At 35.7% G+C, this 18,494-nt stretch overlaps 3 protein-coding genes across 5 annotated transcripts in view; 2 read left to right on the top strand and 1 right to left on the bottom strand.

Annotated features, from left to right (window-relative positions):
* The window catches only part of LOC129744106 (phosphatidylcholine:ceramide cholinephosphotransferase 1-like), an 85,920-nt gene extending 75,354 nt beyond the window's left edge, over nucleotides 1-10,566 (top strand). For both annotated transcript variants that reach the window (XM_055736486.1, XM_055736485.1), the window contains exons 2-5: nucleotides 7,113-7,531; nucleotides 7,602-7,876; nucleotides 7,954-8,132; nucleotides 9,300-10,566. In XM_055736486.1, the coding sequence (XP_055592461.1) occupies nucleotides 7,113-7,531; nucleotides 7,602-7,876; nucleotides 7,954-8,132; nucleotides 9,300-9,455 (1,029 nt within the window). In that variant the 3' untranslated portion in view covers nucleotides 9,456-10,566. The remainder of the gene's footprint in view (nucleotides 1-7,112; nucleotides 7,532-7,601; nucleotides 7,877-7,953; nucleotides 8,133-9,299) is intronic.
* Nucleotides 4,287-6,597, bottom strand: LOC129744103 (testis-specific zinc finger protein topi-like). 2 transcript variants are annotated; one of them, XM_055736480.1, is made up of 3 exons: nucleotides 6,427-6,597; nucleotides 4,885-6,357; nucleotides 4,287-4,794 (listed from the first exon to the last, which is right to left on the bottom strand). In XM_055736480.1, exons 1-3 carry the CDS (start codon nucleotides 6,533-6,535, stop codon nucleotides 4,436-4,438), a joined length of 1,941 nt encoding a protein of 646 aa, XP_055592455.1. In that variant the 5' UTR covers nucleotides 6,536-6,597; the 3' UTR covers nucleotides 4,287-4,435. The 2 variants fall into 2 exon arrangements, with proteins under 2 accessions (XP_055592455.1, XP_055592456.1); XM_055736481.1 differs by having other exon boundaries at nucleotides 4,885-6,354.
* A 5,381-nt stretch (nucleotides 10,567-15,947) lies between the features above and the next one.
* On the top strand, nucleotides 15,948-18,472 carry LOC129744105 (protein tilB-like). Its single transcript, XM_055736484.1, has 4 exons — nucleotides 15,948-16,054; nucleotides 16,114-16,963; nucleotides 18,059-18,279; nucleotides 18,339-18,472. The coding sequence occupies exons 1-4, from the start codon at nucleotides 16,045-16,047 to the stop codon at nucleotides 18,470-18,472; spliced, it is 1,215 nt and encodes a 404-aa protein (XP_055592459.1). The 5' UTR covers nucleotides 15,948-16,044.
* The last annotated feature ends 22 nt before the right edge of the window (nucleotides 18,473-18,494 follow it).

Below are 18,494 nucleotides of genomic sequence, written 5' to 3'. Positions count from 1 at the left end.
GCATAAAATAAGCTCTTTTTTAAGAAGCTTGCCATTAAAAAAAAAATTATGATCAACTCAAACAAGCCCAATCTTCCAAACTCTTTTGCAAGTTCCAAGTTTCTAACTTTTGATGAAATAAATCAAATTTTCCCAACAGACAGTAAGAGATAAAAAAATCGGATCAAATTTGCTTGGTGTAAACTTTAACTTAAATTATGTTTTAATTTTGAAACTTGGCTTTTAAAAACTACAATATTGATAATGTTAAAAAATACACCGTGAAAATATTAAAATACACCGGGAAAATATAAAATTTTGTGCAAATATTTTACGTGAAGATCAGGTACACATTTCTTTAACAGCAAATATTTTTCATAAAGAATCAATTCCATTATGAAAATCGTGTGGATGGTTTTTTTAAATATTATTTGGGATATATTGCATAAAACAAAACTTAGAAAATTAACTCAATTTCTACCTTAAATTTACGATTTTTTTTTATTGATGTTTCTCGGTGATCATTACTAAAAAAAGAAAAGGAAGCAAAAGGATCATTAGGAAGTGCGGTGATCAAAACAAAAAAATAAACATTATAATTGTGATTTTTAGATGATTGAAAAACTCATTCACAAGCTAAATCTTTTTCTAAATTTTGAACCTGAATTCTGAACCTGATTTCAAAAATTGAACTTTGAATCTCTTTCCGAATTTCTATACGATTTCTGAAATGTACAAAACATACGTTTTACGAATCTTAATTACAGATCAGAATTTTGTAAGCCGTTTTAAGAGCACTCATTCGTGAATCTTTTATTTAAATTCTGTTGAGTTGATTTAATCTTCATTCATTATTTCAATTATTTGTTTTTAATCTGTTTTGTGAATTTGAATTAGAAGGTGAATTTCAAATGATGAATCTAAATCTAAGTTTTCAATTTCGGATCTCCACTTAAGAGCTTTAAAAACTTCAAATTTGAATGTAAAACAATTTTTTTTCATATTCGGAAATCTTTTATCTAAACATAGAAAATGCATAAGATTTTCGAAAACATGATTCAAATTTGATATGAAATGCAAAACCAAATTTGACCAGGATTTAAAAACAGCTTTTCATTCCCAATTTCTTGTGATTATTCGAACTGAAAATCAAGAATCCTAAAATTGATACAGAATCCAAAAAACGAAAATATGTAGAAATACAATTTTGGCTGTGGGGATATGAAACCAGAACCTCAAAAATGGAAATGGGTTTAATTTTGAATTTAGTATTCAGACCTGAATTCCAAGATAAGGTTTCCAGATTGGCCGATTTTAATCGGGTTGGCCTGGATGATTAATATAAAATTAGGGAAAAGTCCGGTTCGACCCGGTTGCCCGGATTTCATTAGAAAAGTCCGGATTTTGCCCGGCTTAAATCTCATTCTCAAATCAAATAAAAAAAAAAAAACAAATTGTGTTTGAATTTTTTCCATTTATGCGTCCAAATTTTTGGTTTCTTCATCTTTTTTTTTCTTGATTTTTGATAAGTAATTCCTGGGTTTTGTCCAAAATTACCCGGATATTGCTCGGATTTTGGTCGACAATTTTTTCAATCAATTACCCGGATTTAGCAAGGTTTTTATATAAATTAGCCCGGATTTATCTGGCCCTAATACGTGATGAAAAAATTCTGGCAACCTTTGAACAAGTGAGAAAGTTTTGAGTAACTGTAGCTGAATTTTGAACTTGGGATGGGTTTTTGAGGTTTTGGCTTTAGGTTTTAGTCTAGATTGTTACTCTTGAAAAACTTCTCGCTATTATTATAATTTGATTATGATTTCAAAATTTTGAGTGTAGAGTATAATACCTCACTTGCTTTTTTGGACCCTCATGGGGGGGGTTTAACCCCCAAAACCCCCCCCGTTCCTACGGCCATGACGCGCGTTACAATCAGTTATATTAATTTATGACAATCATCATCTGGTGGGACATATTTTTATTAACTGAGTACAAAAACTGCGCGCCCATCTGTTCGTTGGTTAGCAGTAGGCACCATCGCAAATCGTCCACGATATTTTTCCTTTGAACGACGAGGGACCCGTCGATGCCAAACGGTCAAAATCTACTGTTTGGCACACGTCCATTCCATTCAAATTGTTGTGACTGCGGGGCATGGTTGGCTGCCATCACTCATAATCATTAAAAGCATTCTAGAGGTACTTGAGGTGACCAACCGATTGTGTGCGCTACTTTTGAGTTGTTTAAATTTTATTTTATGACAGTTTTATTAGATTTGTTATGGAATTATTACATTCTAAATTTTGAATCTGTGTTTTCAATGTTCTGTTCTTAAGCATGACTTAACTTTGATCCTTCAACATTTTTTGTAGCGTTTAAATAGCTGAAGAAAGCTGGCGCCTAAAATGAAAACTAAGTGATAGTTTAAAGAAGAAATTTAAAGACTTTGATTCTTCTACTTTCAAACATTTTCCAAGAATGTTTCTTTTCCATTGAATAACAATTTACGTAATGATTTTGGATCTATTAATTATTTAGACTACCTATTTTATTTCCAGTCTTCACAGCGTGGTAATTTCGATCTATAAATTAGCACCTCATTTTCAGTTAAAGGAAAAAGTGAACTCAAAGTAAACTGCGCAACGAAAAACGACGATTAAAAATGCGCACCACGTGCCAATGGTGATGGCTATCTTTGTTAGTATTTTCCAGTCATTAGTAAATGAAAACGTTTTCTTTTCCGAAGGTGATGTTCTAAATTACACCCGCTTGTCACCCCGTTTAGTCGATATTCTTCTCTTCCTCTAATAGGTCGAAACAAGTCAGTCGTCGTTGCAAATAACCTATACCTAAGGGTATCTATCTATCTACCCACTTATTACTAGTCACAGCACAGTAAATTAATATGCCCCATTTTTCACGAGGGTGTGAAAACTTTGCTGCCCCAACAGTCATTATTGTCTGCCGCGTTCTCTAATGGGGTGATATCGAGGAAGGTGATTTGAAATTCGAAACTTCATTCTGTGATTTTCTCAAAAAACTTTGAGGCATTTTTTTTGTGCTTTCAATTGGCAGAGAAATTCGATTCTGATCCCCTGCCAGATTCTAAAATATTCCTAAAAGCTTTAAAATCAAACCACTCCGACAATTACAACCAGTTTCTTCAATAAATTTAAAAAAAAGTCCCAACCTACACAGACTATATCATGCCAAAATAACTAGCCATAACATCAACAGATCGCGGAAAATATGTTCTGTTTATTACCAACCGGCTTCTTTGGCCAAGCCTGACAAGCTCAATCATCCATTTTACACCTGACCTTGGTGTAATTGTAAATAGATATTATAAATAAACCTAGAGCAAAAAACAACCAGCAAAACATCGCGCGCGTTCAAAACCATGATAATGAATTTAAAACGGATTAGCACCATCCCTTTTCCGAGTCGCTATCGCCGACCGACCGAATTGCGTGTTTCGTGTTTACTGACAACAGCTCATCACTGACAGCAAGACCCTTCGTTGGTCGGTCAACGTATAGATGGACCTATGCACAATGAAGATAGGTAGTTGTTCTAATCAGTTTCGTTAACAAGATTTGCCTTCCTTGTTTGTACCTATCACGACGGAACGTTTCGCTCGAGGATGTGCATCCATTCATTCAATGTTTACTATTTCCACGAGTTGGGACGTTAGTGGCCGTTTTTTAGTTGTTGCTATTACAAGGCACTGCGAACATCTAGGTAATACAATGTTCACGGAATTGGTGGGACGAGTGATGATGCAATTGGAAGTCGTATTAGTTACTTCAGGGTAAGATATTTTTAACTGAGCAAAAGTACCTTGATTCTTGAATATTTTTATAATATTATGAAATTCCAACACTAACGTAACCAAATTCAATAGTCAGCTGTTACTGTCTCAAGCTGTTAGTCAGTTTCAACTTTTGCTTTACCAGATGTATGGAAAACTCAGTACTCACCGAAGTTATGTAGCAACTGAGCAAATGGAAGTCGCTTCCACCCCCGTCATCGTGTGACCGTGGTCAGTTATGTTTTGAATTCCATGACGAAGCACGCGCGGGGCCACTACTGGGAGCAGCCTTGAGATGTCTTGTTGTTTGGGTGTAATCTCTTTTGACCCAGTCAACCGTCTAGAATAGAAAGAGGAAGACGAAATATTACACAGAACATCGTCGTCGACTTGTTGACGAGTTTGGAGAACACTTTAACATATTGACGTGTTGTTTTTTTTTTGCGTACCGAAAGTTAATGCACTCTTTTTCCTTGTTTTATGACTAAAGCGGTTTTATTACAAGATTAGAATTAGAGTAAAGTTTGGACAATGCAGTAATGCTACGGTGGATAAGAATTCATGGAGAAAGTTCAGAAAAGTTTGTCTCGTAATGATACATTGAGAAAAAAAAAGTTAAAAATGTGATGAGTTGAAATCTTAATACTAAAGCATCTCAATGTCATGCAAAATTGGTTCAAACAAACTAGCCGGAAGGGCACCCTCTTCGGCAAAATCCATCGATGAATCGTTAGCAAGCATGCTATCTTCGGAAAGGCGCCGTCTGGATGTTCCGAATGCGGTGACATGCTGACGTTGTTTGGTGACGGCTCGTGCCTGACCGCCGGTGCCTGACTGACGTTTTCCTCTGGCCCGACTCGATACCGGAGTGCCCTCGTAAAGGGCACCCCCAATCTGAACCGATGAAAACTCTCCGACCGAGTGCTTGACGCGAATATGCTTCTCGCGATCGCCACGCTGCCTGAATTGTTTGGGGCAGTGCATGCAAGCGTATGGCTTTTCACCTGTTGAAGGTGAAAATTTCAAAATTTATGAACATTACAAATTAAATACAAAAAAGGTAAGGATGAGAAACTTATAAAATAAGACAGTACCTGAGTGAATCCTCTGATGGTTCTTCAAAGCGTCGGCTCTGTAGAACCGTTTGCCGCATTCGTCGCATCCGTAGCGACGTTCCCCGCGGTGAATCAACCGGTGTTGATAGTAAACGGACCCGGTCAGGAAACGTTTATCGCACTGGGTACAATGATAAGGCCGCTCCCCGGTGTGACATTTGCGAATGTGATCCTTTAAATCCGGTCGGATGGTAAAGCTGCGATTACAACCGACCTCCGGACAGGTAAAGGGGCGGATTCCGTTGTGGAAGCGCAAATGTTGCCACAGGTGACTCGACTGGGTGTACGTTTTTCCGCACAATTCGCACAGGTAGGGCCGGGTGCTCGAGCAAGGGGAGTCTGAAGCAGTGCTTTTGGACTTGTCGGTGTTCGTTTGACGGCGCATTCCGATGGTGGTTGATTTTTTCGGTACATGCATATCATTATGATGGGAAAAGACAGCTTCGGCGTTATCGAAACTGACTGAGCAAAGTTCACAGCCTACCTTTAGGGTCGGCACCGTTTCCGTCTCATCGATTCGAGACATTCGAGGGAAGAGGTGGAAGTTGGCGTATCGGTGCTCGTACAAAGTCAGTAAACTTTCGAACTGTTCATCGCAAACGTTACAGGCAAAGTAAGTCGAAAGACTTTTGAACTCTTTGTTCCATGATTCTCGGAAAACACATTCGTTCAGACGATGGAAGATAATATCTTTTACTGAATGTATTTTGATTTCGCAAAGAGTACATTCATAGCCGGAAGTCGGATCGTGTTTGGCTTCATGTTGATACAACGAAGGAAGGTCCGAAAAAAACTTGCTACAGAACTCACATTGGAAAATCGTCGTCAGGATGACGACACGGATCGACATACGCAAGCAAAGCTTGGCATCCTGCATATATATACCATCGGATTTTTCCAGTTCACCTTCCCAATCGACTTTGTCCATGTGTTCCATCAGTTTGTCAACGGTGCTGAATATCAACCCACATTTGGTGCATTTCAAACATACCTTAAATGGCTCGCCCGACTGTTCCTTTTTCGAGTGCTGAACCTTCGGTTGTTTGGTTACCGGTTCCAACTTATCCGGATGACATCTTCCCAAGTGCTTCGACAGCCCAGACTCATGTACAAATCTCCTATCGCAATAGCTACAGGGATGCAGTTCCCTGAGGTCATCTTTCCCCTTCTTCCGGCGGTCACGCTCACCCGTACCACCCGGATTGGAAGCCGGTCGCCCAACACTCTTCTTGATAAGCTTCTTCCACTGTTCGATGTTCTCCTCCAGCTGCCGGAAACAGGGGTGTCCTTCCAGGATATGCCCCGGCTCAATCCGTTTCTTGCTTTCGTCGTACTCACAAACATGCTCGTCAAACTGTTCCGGCGTGAAAATTTGGTCACAATTGGCACACTTTATCTGGCAACCGGCATCGGTTGACGTCACCGAATCGAAACCAAACTCCCCGACAGCTGCTGGACGGAACGATCCGTTTGAAAATTTTCTCTAATAAATTTCTACAAAACAACGCAAACCAAACTTACCAGGTTGCTCTTCCGAAAGGGATTTTCGCTTGATCGGACTGCTGCTTGGATCCCCTCCGGTCATTTGATGCAAAATTTCACCTTCAGCTGGAAACTCAGCAGCCATCATTCGTTTAAGAAAATCTGAATATTTTGTGAGAAAATTGGAAATTTCGCAAGGCACGCTTCGATGCGCAACGGGTGGTGTGATGAAAAAAATTACCTGTGCTGGGGGTAGTGGATCCGCCAGTTACCTTGGAAACGAAGCAAATGCGACGGCTGACCAAGAAGAAGCGCCGACACGAAGCTTTCGGATACACCCAGAATTCCGGATTTTTTTCTTTTTCGATAACTTTTGATCACGAAAAAAAATTTTTGGAAAACAAATTTTTGCATTTAAGTTAAATAAATTCATGAACGGGAGATCTAAACATGTTAACTTCGTAAAGTTGTTTGATTTTATTCCGGAAGTTCGGAATTCGGAAGGATAACCTGCACAAAAATACAAACTACATTGCACTGAAATAAAAACCAAGTTAAAAATGCAAAAATTGTCCGGTAGTTTTGAAATAAGCAAGTTTGGGAAATAACCTGAACAACACTCAAAGTTACAAATGTAACGAAAGAAATAACAATAACTTTCAAAAGTGATATTAAAACCGATTCTCAATTAAACTAATTTTTCAATTATTTTGCCTTTTTTGCAGGAAGTTCCCGAGGCATATGAATATGGATACGGGAGCAACGGAAGCAATCCATACCATCAGCAGCAGCAAACCTCCCCAACACACAGTCCAACCGGACGGGGGAGTCCTTTGGCTCAGCAAGGGGATGCCGTCATGATCAAAATAGACGTCCCCATACCGCTAAGGGATGAGCAACGGTTTCCGAAAGAAATATGGAAAACGTGTGTGGCGTTGTTTGTTCTAGTCTGCAATTTCTTCCTGGCCACGGTATCGCTAGCGATGGTCCACGATCGAGTACCTGATCGCGATCGATATGGCCCGCTGCCCGATGTGGTACTGGAGAACATACCGCAGCAGGGCTGGGCCCTCGATGTAAGCGAAATTCTCATCATGGTTGTGGTAAACTCGTGTGTGGTGCTGATCACTTTCCACAAACACAGGTCAGTGCGGTATAATAGCTCTATTAAGACAAAGTGGAAATAGCTTCTTTTCTTCCCGAACAACAAATAGGTTCATAGTGATGCGACGGATATTCCTGCTGATGTCCATATTATATTTTATGCGCTCGATCACTATGTACGTGACGGTACTGCCAATTTCGAACACCAACTACTACTGCAGTCCGAAAGCAAATGTAACGACCCCGCTGGTGATCGTGAAGCGCGCCTTCCAGCTCATTTCCGGCTTCGGGCTGTCGATCAACGGCAAGCACACCTATTGCGGGGACTACATCTACAGTGGCCACACCGTCACGCTGGTGATGGGTTATCTGATTATCGCCGAGTGTAAGTTGCGCGATCGAGAAGGAATAAATAATTAAGTATATTAACCGTTCTACTACCGGTATCTTTCTTTGTTGCAGATTCGCCAAAGAAGTTTTGGATCCTACACTGGTTGGCGTGGTGCGCCAGTTTGACCGGGGTGACGATGGTTCTGCTCGCTCACGGCCACTACACCGTGGACGTGTTAATTGCGTACTACGTGACGACACGGCTCTTCTGGACCTACCATACGCTGGCGAATAACAGTTTACTGTTGAAGGTATGCTACCTGCGCTTATCATTGCTATTAAATTGTACAGAGTTTGTAGAAATCATTAGCGTCTCATAATTAATTCATTATTTTCGTTCTTAAGGTTTTATTAATGACACTTTACCATCCTTGTTGCATTCGTGTCTTGTTGAAGATTAACAGTAATTTATAGATGTCACATTTTTTCAAAAATTCTATAAGTGGTTTTTCGTGTGATTCTTCATTTTTTAAAAATTCAAACACAGATCCCTTTATGTTATTATTTTCGTTCATTTAGTTTAATTTGTTAGATAATTTGCGTTGTTTAAAGATGCTATGCATTTTCTCAGCTAACGTTAAGCGATTTTGAAGTTTTCATATAAACCCCAGATAAGTATGAACATGTGGTTTTATGTTTCTGGGATTCTATTTTGTAATCAGTCCTTCCTGTAATTTTCATTACCGAATTGGAATTTGTAATTCAATAACTTTAACGTAGTCTGTCAGTTACAATTCACACAGGTCTAGGAAAACATTGTTTGATAATTTTTCGTTTTCAAAATTGCTAAGCTTCTCATTTCAGGAAAAGTCAATTACTTATATATGTTAGCGTTAATGATTCTAGAAATATTACATGAGACTGTAGATTTCAATGTTAAATGATTTGAAGAAAATCATGTTAGAATCAAGCTAGGTAGATAAATGCAAATTCAGTTAAATATGATTTTATTTTGTGTATTATAATTAAGCTTTCTAATCTTTCCGTTGAATTTCGATCTTTTCCCGCTGTTCTTCATCAAATAAGAAAATCGCTATAGTTCATGCTAACGGTCACATTGACTGTTGCCACTACTCACCGCAAGAGTGCAGTACTGTATTAGTACCTTCCTCGCCATGTGGTGAAAAACCGTTGAATGTTGACATGTTCAAAATTCAAAACTTCCGGTTCAAGTGATGGTGTATAATGACGAATTAGAAAAGACAAATCCACAAAACTGGGTTTATGAAGAGAAACGTTGATAAATTATTGTAACAAGATATTTCAATCTGGAGTCATGTTCCATTTGAAAAACAATCCAAATAAAATTTATTATGTTAGTATCGATAAAAACACACAAAAGTCATCAATTTCTACCGGAAATATTCCTAGATAAGAATATTCATTAATTTTACTTGTTCACTCACCAATCGTTTCAGCAAAACGGCAACAACTACATCGGCCGCGAGTGGTGGTTCTTCATTTTCCGTTATTTCGAAAAGAACGTGCGAGGTCCGGTACCGCTGCAATACAACTGTCCATTCCCCATCCCGTGGTCCAAGAAAGTGCCAAAGTTGCCGAGTCGGGACAGCTGATGGCCCAGGGACATTTCGAGGAGCTGCGACGAACCCAGTCCCATTAACAATAACAGCACGCATTGTGTCGACACCACTACAACATCGAAGCACTAAACACTGTGCACATATTTATTTACAAGAAAATAATGGCCTTTATACCGCCATCCAAACAACAACGGTTAATGACGAATTGACGAGGACCTGCTCCATGGTCCGGAACCAAGTTACAGCGAATGATCAGCGAGGGAAGTTTCTTCAGATGCCAGGCTTATACAAAACAAAAAACGATGTAGCAAATCCAAACGCATAAGACTTGATAAACCTTTTTGTTTAGAGTTTAGAGAGAAAATTAGGAACAAAAAATATGTTAATATTATTTTAAGCTGTAGTGAAAGTTTAGAAACAATGAATAGTTTTGTTTTAACTTGGTACATGTGTCGTAACAGAAACTGAACATTGCTTTTCTGAAAACTGTCGGTTTGTTGAGAATAAGTTTATTTATGACGTAGTTTTTGATACACTTATTACACGATAGTACCAATTAAAGTGAACCTGGCTAGTTCTAGTCAGCCTTTAAGAATTAGTCGTTAAACATAAGAATAGAAACAACACAAAATATAACTACCGAATCCCCCCGATGAAAAAATTAACTGTGGCAAAAACAAAACTATCAGAAACTGCCTTCTACTTCATCCACCTTGATTTATACAAATTGGCAACTGTAAAAAAAAGTCAAGAACATAAGGTCAAAATTAATAACAATCCTTTAAGATTTGAACTGATTCGAGTAGGTTTTTACTTTCATGTAGTAGTAATAGAGAAATTGGAGATAAACCTAAATAATTTGTTCCAAAGATCAAACATTCGTGACGTGAAATTGTTTTTAATTTTTGCTAAACTTCATAAACTACCTAGGTACCTACCTATTACCTGATAATGATCTAGAGATTGCCAAAATTACCAGCTTGGGATTGGAGTCCGAAAAAAAACGGTTCGCATCAGTCCTTAGCTGGTGTGAAATTTGTTTTTTTAACCAAATGTACCAGTTATTCTTTGGAGTGCCTTAGAGAGGATAAATCGGCGGCTATAAGACAATATTGTGAACAATTACCTATATGGAATAAAATTTGGAACTGATATTACTTAAATTCAATACGAAGGTGTTTCCATTCATCCGAACAGTTCTTCCGTGCTTTGTGTGTCCACAGCCACACAAACTGTTTGCAAGTTTAACAGTTTCTAGAAATTAGAAAGATGTAATTTTATTATAGAAATAACGAATTTCTACCACATGGATTCAAGAAGCTCTAGTTTTAGTCGTAACGTGATCAAATTTCCGTGAGGAAGTAATACCCAAGGGTATGAGGAAAAATTTTCTTTACTTATTGAAAATCTTAATTTGAAATCTAAAATCTTAATCTGAATTTTAAATCGAAACTTGAATCTAAAATTTGAATCTGTTATCTAAATTTAGATTTTTAAATTTGAAATCTAAATCTGAAATTTTTTTTCTTGTTTTTTGTATGTTTTATTTATTCTTTCACCGTCAGCTTGATTCCCCATGTTTCACATCGTTTCATTTCTCCGTTGTCAGTTTAACTTCTTAGTTTTATATGCTGTTTCGAACATGCTGCAGCTTCAATTACTTTTTCAACCATTTTAGCGCGTCCCGCTTTAGGTATTTTTATTATGTGTCTCTCTCCATTTCTGCCCAAGTTCGCAGGTCGATCAGTCTCTTCATTTTCGGAAATAACCGCGTGACTCCAGAATCCAGACCATTGTAACGTACTTCAGGTTTTTGCTGTATAGTATGTGTTGAATGATTGGATATGTGATTCCGGATGCCAAGGCAGTTAACACGTCGGTTGAGTCGGTGTACAAAACAGATGATGTAGTTGCTAGTTCGATTGCTTTATCATTATAGATTCTGCTGAAAAAATTGATAATTTTCCGGCAGGTTCAATCTGAAATCGAAATTCAGAATCTCAAAACTGAATCTAGATCCGAAATCTGAATCTGAATAAGAAATCCGAATTTGAATCTGAAATCTGAATCTGAAATCTGAATCTGAAATCTGAATCTGAAATCTGAATCTGAAATCTGAATCTGAAATCTGAATCTGAAATCTGAATCTGAAATCTGAATCTGAAATCTGAATCTGAAATCTGAATCTGAAATCTGAATCTGAAATCTGAATCTGAAATCTGAATCTGAAATCTGAATCTGAAATCTGAATCTGAAATCTGAATCTAAAATCTGAATCTGAAATCTGAATCTGAAATCTGAATCTGAAATCTGAATCTGAAATCTGAATCTGAAATCTGAAATCTGAATCTGAAATCTGAATCTGAAATCTGAATCTGAAATCTGAATCTGAAATCTGAATCTGAAATCTGAATCTGAAATCTGAATCTGAAATCTGAATCTGAATCTGAAATCTGGATCTGAAATCTGAATCTGAAATCTGAATCTGAAATCTGAATCTGAAATCTGAATCTGAAATCTGAATCTGAAATCTGAATCTGAAATCTGAACCTGAATCTGAAATCTAAATCTGAAATCTGAACTCTGAGTCAAAATTCTTATAATGCATCTGATGAATAACAAATCTTAATGCTGAATTACTAATTTTCTTTAATAAAAATGTTAAGATGTTAACGGATTATGCTTATATAAATTTTTTTTCAGATTGGAATCCTTTTACAACTTCGACTTACCTTGAAAAAATGCAACATCACTCCTTCAATTTTAGATTCAGCTTTTGGATTTGATTTACTGGTTAAATCTACATAAAAGCCTAACAAGAATTCTAAAGGCCAAATTCAATTCTGCTAAAAATGCAATTATTGAAAACTCGTAGTCAGTTATTGTTGTGGGCAGGGTTGTCAGATGGTTTTTTAAAAAATCTGTATCGGCCTCATGAAAAAATCTGTATTTATCTGTATTTGAACTTTAACGACCAAAAACTTATATTATTGTTTTTTATGTAAGCTTATCGCTTAATATGCTATTTTTAAATCAGTTTTGATGGTCTTAACGTATTTATTATTCACAAATTGACAATTTATTTCATTAATTGAACTTTATTTAGAGCAGGGGCGAGAAACCTTCTGAACCAACGGGCCAGTTTTATTTCAAAATATTCTCGGTGGGCCGCGCTAATATGAAATAAAACTCGTCAATCATTTATCGAACTCATAGATAATAACAAAAAGATTTGCTAGATAATAAAAAGTTAAATCGTAATAATTACAAATTTTTAGTGATTTTTTTATTTCAAATCATTTATTTTAAATCTTTGAAAATATAGTTTTTCAATAAACTTTAACTTCTTTGCAAACATTCGTCCTTCCAAACATAGACATCATTTGCATAACATTTTTCCTTAAAAACGTACGATGCACAAACACGTTTAACGCCTTTCCATATAATAATCATTTTTATCTTAACTGGCGGTATCTACTCATTACTTTCTTTAAAAGTCTTCTGGAGCTATCTATCTATATCACAGCAATAACTCAAAAACTAGAGATACATTTTTTTTTATTTTTGTGGTTCAAATTCACTGATCTGAATTTCGGTTTTCTGTACGTATTTCCAAAAAAAATCCACAGTTTAAATTGGCCCTACGAAGCCCTGATTTTTTTTCCTGCAATTCGCGAAAAACATTTTTAATATAACGTGTCAACCAAATTTGCTGAAATCCTGGGAATAACACAAATTTCACAGGTTCCCAAGCAAATTTTAGGAGAGTCTACATTCTTGATTGTTTTTTAGCATTTTTTAATAGATTTTATTAATTAAACTTTAGTGCTACTGGGAAAAGATTTCGAAGGCCTGTTGAAGGAAATATCTTAACGTTTTGAATATGAATTGTTATTTACCAAGTGAAAAGACTGAATTTGTCAACGTTTGGTATAACATCAGAGAACATTTCCACAGATTTTTTGAATCAAATACAAAATAACAATAAAGGGTTTCATCATGAATGTTAATTTTTTTTTTCGGCGCTTTTCATGCTGAGTTTTAATTCAATTACTAACGAAATAAGTATTTTTTTCCAATTTTATAAAATAATGATATTTTCAAAACAAATTTCTGCTGAGTTAATTTATCATACAACTTTATCTTTGACAAAAATATGAAAATCATCATTATGTGCTCATAAATATTCTTCCGATTTTTTTAAATTTGCGTTTGCCGACTTTCATTTAGTTATCGATTTTGAATTTAAAAACGCTCAAGAAAAATTAGGGCCCTTTGAAAAACACATTGAATGTTACATTTCTGGAATAAAGTCCCCAATATGAATGATTGAGGGATAAATGCAAACAGAAACACGTAAATTACATATATAAACAAGTCAACTATTTCTGGTTTATTGGCTGGTATTTGCGAAAATAATTCAATTCGGAAAGGCTTCGCGGGCAGCACATTGGGGTCTCGAGGGCAGCGAATTGCTCATCTCTGATCTAGATTGCTAAGTTTTTTTTTGTTAGATATAAAATAATTACTAAAGGCTAATTAACTCACGCCAGATGAAAACATGCAATTTTGTTGACCGCAACCTAACAACCTTAGGACAAATTTAAAAAGTTTGTCACATTTGAACAGCATTTTGTTGAGCATCTTTTCATTTTAATACAGAAAACTTTTAAACTATGTTTTTAATTGTCTAAATCGGAAGGCAAAATGCTTAAGATTTAGCTCCTGATTTTGAGTTATAATTCTTAATAATTAACCATATAATTATGAATGTTATTCTGAATTCAGAATCTCATTTCTGTTTTCTAAATTTTCCCAACCTTATTTCTAAAATCTTAAAATTCAAAAATGTATATTTAAGTACGAAAATTGAATTCATGTTATGATTGAAAGTTACACAAGGGAAAGTCATTTATGTTTCCTATGTTTTAATACTTAATTGATTTTGGAAGATTTTGGGTTCCTAAATTCAAATGAATCAATTTCAAAAGAAAATTTTAATATTTCCTTTTAAATCCCAAAAATAAACCTACATGAATATGTACAACAGATTTTAAACCTTCCTGTAGTCTTTCATTCAATCAATCTTGCTTAGATATTTTAGTTTCAGAAACACAACGCTTTAAAAAATTAAATAAAATCTAAATAATAAATCTGGCATCATTCAAAAAAGTTTTTGAGAATTTGATATTTAGGATTTTAACTTATTTCCCAACCTTGCCGAAGTCTACAAAACGTTTTGACTGGTGCCTCGAGAAGTATGAAAGATTTATGTTGTTCATTAAATTTAGTTCAAAATTTCCATTTTTTGTTGAATTGGAACAAAAATGACAAAACGGAAACTTTTATCACTTTTTCCTCCAAAGTCAAAATTACTCGCGGTCCTCGAGAAAGTCGATAACTAAATTGAAACAATTTTTTTTATATCTTTGAGCATTCTGAATCAAATTAAATTTAGAATAGAATCCAAAACAAAAACCAGGTTCGAAAGCAAAACACAAGCTATCTTGCGCAACTCAGAACTGATTTATAAATATTATAATTTATTAAAGACCCTTTAGGACCATTCAAATATTACGTAACGCTTTTAGGGGGGAGGGGGTATAGCATTTTGTTACGCATTGAGTTTTTTGCTTAGAAATTTTGAGACGAATGTGTTACGTAGGGGGTAGAGGGGTTGGCAATGCTCGAAAATTGCGTTACGTAATATTTGAACGGCTTCTTTAATGATTCTGCCATTCGCCTCAAACAGAAATTATTGTACCTACGTGAACCTACCTGAAATATATCAAGTTTTTTAAACCATTCAAAGGCTTTGAATAATAAAATAAGTTTTGAAATGTCGAGACTCTGTTCTGCTTATTATTCATTTTTGTCTGAATTCAGTAATCCACTGTCAACTTGAATCAAACATGCAAAGAAGCCGAATGCAATTTCAGTCGATTGATGTACAAAAACAAATTAAAATGTTGGTCAAATGATTCTCCTCAACTGCTTTGAAGATCACAAGTTGCTCTAATTTTTAGTTTTTAATCAAATTTTATTTTTAATCAAAGCAATTTCAAATTAGAGCTACAATTGGAGTTTCGAAAATCTATCCAACTAACATTTAAAGTTTTATTGCATTATTGCAAGCTACTAGACAAATTTTTGGTTTTATAAGGGGCTTTTGGAGTCTAATAAAACTATCGGTGTTACTTGGGTATACTACAAAGGATCTTGTTTTACTACTAATTTTGAATTCGATTCTAAATTATGATTTTTTTATGACTCTAAAAATAAAAAGCGGTAGGTATTACCAGCATTTTCACGAAAACAGAACGTTGTTTTTTGTGTTACGAATTAGATTATAAATTTCTATTTTCTTTATTTTCTACAAAAAAATGCTCAAATCAGTGTCCTCTGAACGAGCTCTGAACGTCCGTTTGGAACCAATGAGGTACACGTTGTTCGGAGCTGCATTAACATTAATTTCAGGTGTTCAAATTCATTGAGGGGAAGCGCATGCTTTCTGAAGACTCCCATAGCAACCATGAACTTGTTTAATCGTTTGAGGTATGTTTTTGCTGCGTCAATGTGCTCTGCTAAAGCTGCTGAATCTCACTAGAAAACTTGACCCAAAATGGTCAGAAGTAAGTTTACAGAAAAAATGTTTTTGTTTTAAATCATATTAAAAGTTTTCTTAACTCAGTAACGGAAAAGCTGATACGCAAACGTTCGGAGCATAATGAGCTCATCATCGGGACGCTGGAGGAGCTGTCGCTGCATCAGGAAGACATCGAAAAGATTGAACACATCGGAAATTGGTGTCGAGATTTGAAGATCCTGCTGATGCAGTCAAATTTAGTTTCCCGACTCGAAAATCTTAATAAATTAAAAAAGCTCGAATATCTCAACCTGGCCATCAACAATATCGAACGAATCGAAAATTTAGAAGCGTTGGAATCGCTTAATAAGTTGGACTTGACTTTGAACTTTATTGGGGAGCTAACAACGGTTGAGACGCTTCGGGATAACTACAACTTGAGGGAACTTTTTCTAACCGGAAATCCGTGCACAGATTTTGAGGGATATCGGGACTACGTCATTTGTGCCTTACCCCAGCTTGAATCTCTGGACGGACAGGAAATATCTAGAACCGACCGTTTGAAGGCTTCGCGTAATTTCAAAATCAATCGCGCCCGAATTGTTCAACTCGAATCGCAATATCAAATAACCAGGGATGAACAGAAGGTCCGAGTCGCGGAAACCATTCAACAGCAGGAAGAAAGCACCAAAGATCTGACCGAGGACGAAAGATCTACCCAATTTTGGCAGCAGAAGAGCGAGCATTGTCCGGAAATGCGGGTCCTCATGTCGCAATACTCGAAACGCGGAAAAGATCGGTCAAACGTGAGTTTGGATGACGCAACCAGAGTCCCGAAGCGGGATCCAGTTCTATTTGCTCCCTGTGGAAGACCCTACAGTCTAAATGCTGCTAAGCTGAAGTTTAACTTCGTTGATGAAGATGATCGATACGAGCTGACTTTGCACGTTTATAAGTAAGTTAAAAAATGCACCTCACGTATTTCAGATTTGGCTTTTCGATTTAGAATCTAGAATTCAGATTCTGTTTCCAAAAATCAGATTAATAATAAAGATTTCAGATACAGATTTCAAATTAGGATTTCAGATTCAGATTATAGATTCGAATTTCAAATTCACATTTCAGAATCAGATTCAGAATTTTAATTTCAGATTAAGATTTCAGTTTCAGATTTCAGATACAGATTCGAGATTCAGATTTCCGGATTTCAGTTTCAAATTTCAGGTTAAGATTTCTGTTGCATATTCAGATTTCAAATTAAGATTTCAGATTAAGATTTCAACTTATGATTTCAGATCCAATTTCAGATTGAGATGAAAATTTTTAAGTTTCGTATATCAGATTTAAGATTTAGATTTCCGATTCAAATTTTAGGTTTCGATTTCACATTCAGATTTCAGATTTCGAATTCAGATTTAAGATTAAAATCTCAGATAATCTGATCTGATAATTTGTACAAATGTTAGATTTCAGACTTGAGATACAAATTTCAGATGAGATATCATATTTATGTCTTCAAATTCATACTACGGTTAATGATTTGTGAATTCAAATAGAAATGCAAATTTCAAATTTTTAGTTTCTTGTTTCCAAATTCAGACTTCAAACTTCAGATTAAATTTTTAGGTTTCAGATTCAGTTTCCAAATTTATGATCTTGGATAGAAATTCAGATCATAGTTGCAGATTTTTTATTTCGAAATAAGAAATTCAGATTACAGATTCAAATTGCAGATCTTATATGCACAATTCTGATTGCTGGTTTCAGATTTAGTTTAAGGATTTAAAATTTTGTTTTCACAATAAAATATCATATTTAAATTTCAGATTCCGATTTTAGATTTCAGATCCATTTTGTGAAAATCTTTCAAATATCAGAAATTTCGATTTGAAAAATTGGAATTTCGATTCCAAAATTTAGATTCACATTGATGATTTTCGACTAAAAATTGAGCATTGAGAATCAGATAAGGAAAATTGAGATCTTGGATATGTGTTCCAGATTAGCCTTGATATTATATACCTATTTCATCCAACAATATTTTTAACAGATTTCTTGACACTTCGCTGATTGAGGTGGACGCACAGCCCAGCTACATTCGGGTTACGGTGAGAGGCAAAATATTTCAGCTCGCGCTGAAGGAAGAAATCCAACTGGATGCCTCGACTTGCCAGCGCTCCTCGATTACCGGGCACATGCTGATCGTAATGCCCAAACTAAATCCAGCGAATGTGAAGTTCGATAAAAACAATGGAGATGGGAAATTTGAAGGTAGTCTTATTTGAAATCTTTTTTAAGTCAAATTTAAATATGTTTTTCTGTTTTTTCAGCTTACAAGGACATTCCAAAAAATGACAAACAGAAGGAGCTAAATGGAACGGTTGATTATAGAAATATAGTTAATCAAAAAACGGATAAAGCATCGCCACCAATAGATGAAGACGAGATACCGGATCTAATTTGAATGTAACAAATCAAAAAAATAA

This window comes from Uranotaenia lowii, chromosome 2 (assembly GCF_029784155.1).
Source record: "Uranotaenia lowii strain MFRU-FL chromosome 2, ASM2978415v1, whole genome shotgun sequence".
NCBI classification, from domain to species: Eukaryota; Metazoa; Arthropoda; class Insecta; order Diptera; family Culicidae; genus Uranotaenia; species Uranotaenia lowii.
Note: the sequence above shows the minus strand (reverse complement) of the source record. Positions and strands in the feature narration are given on the sequence as shown.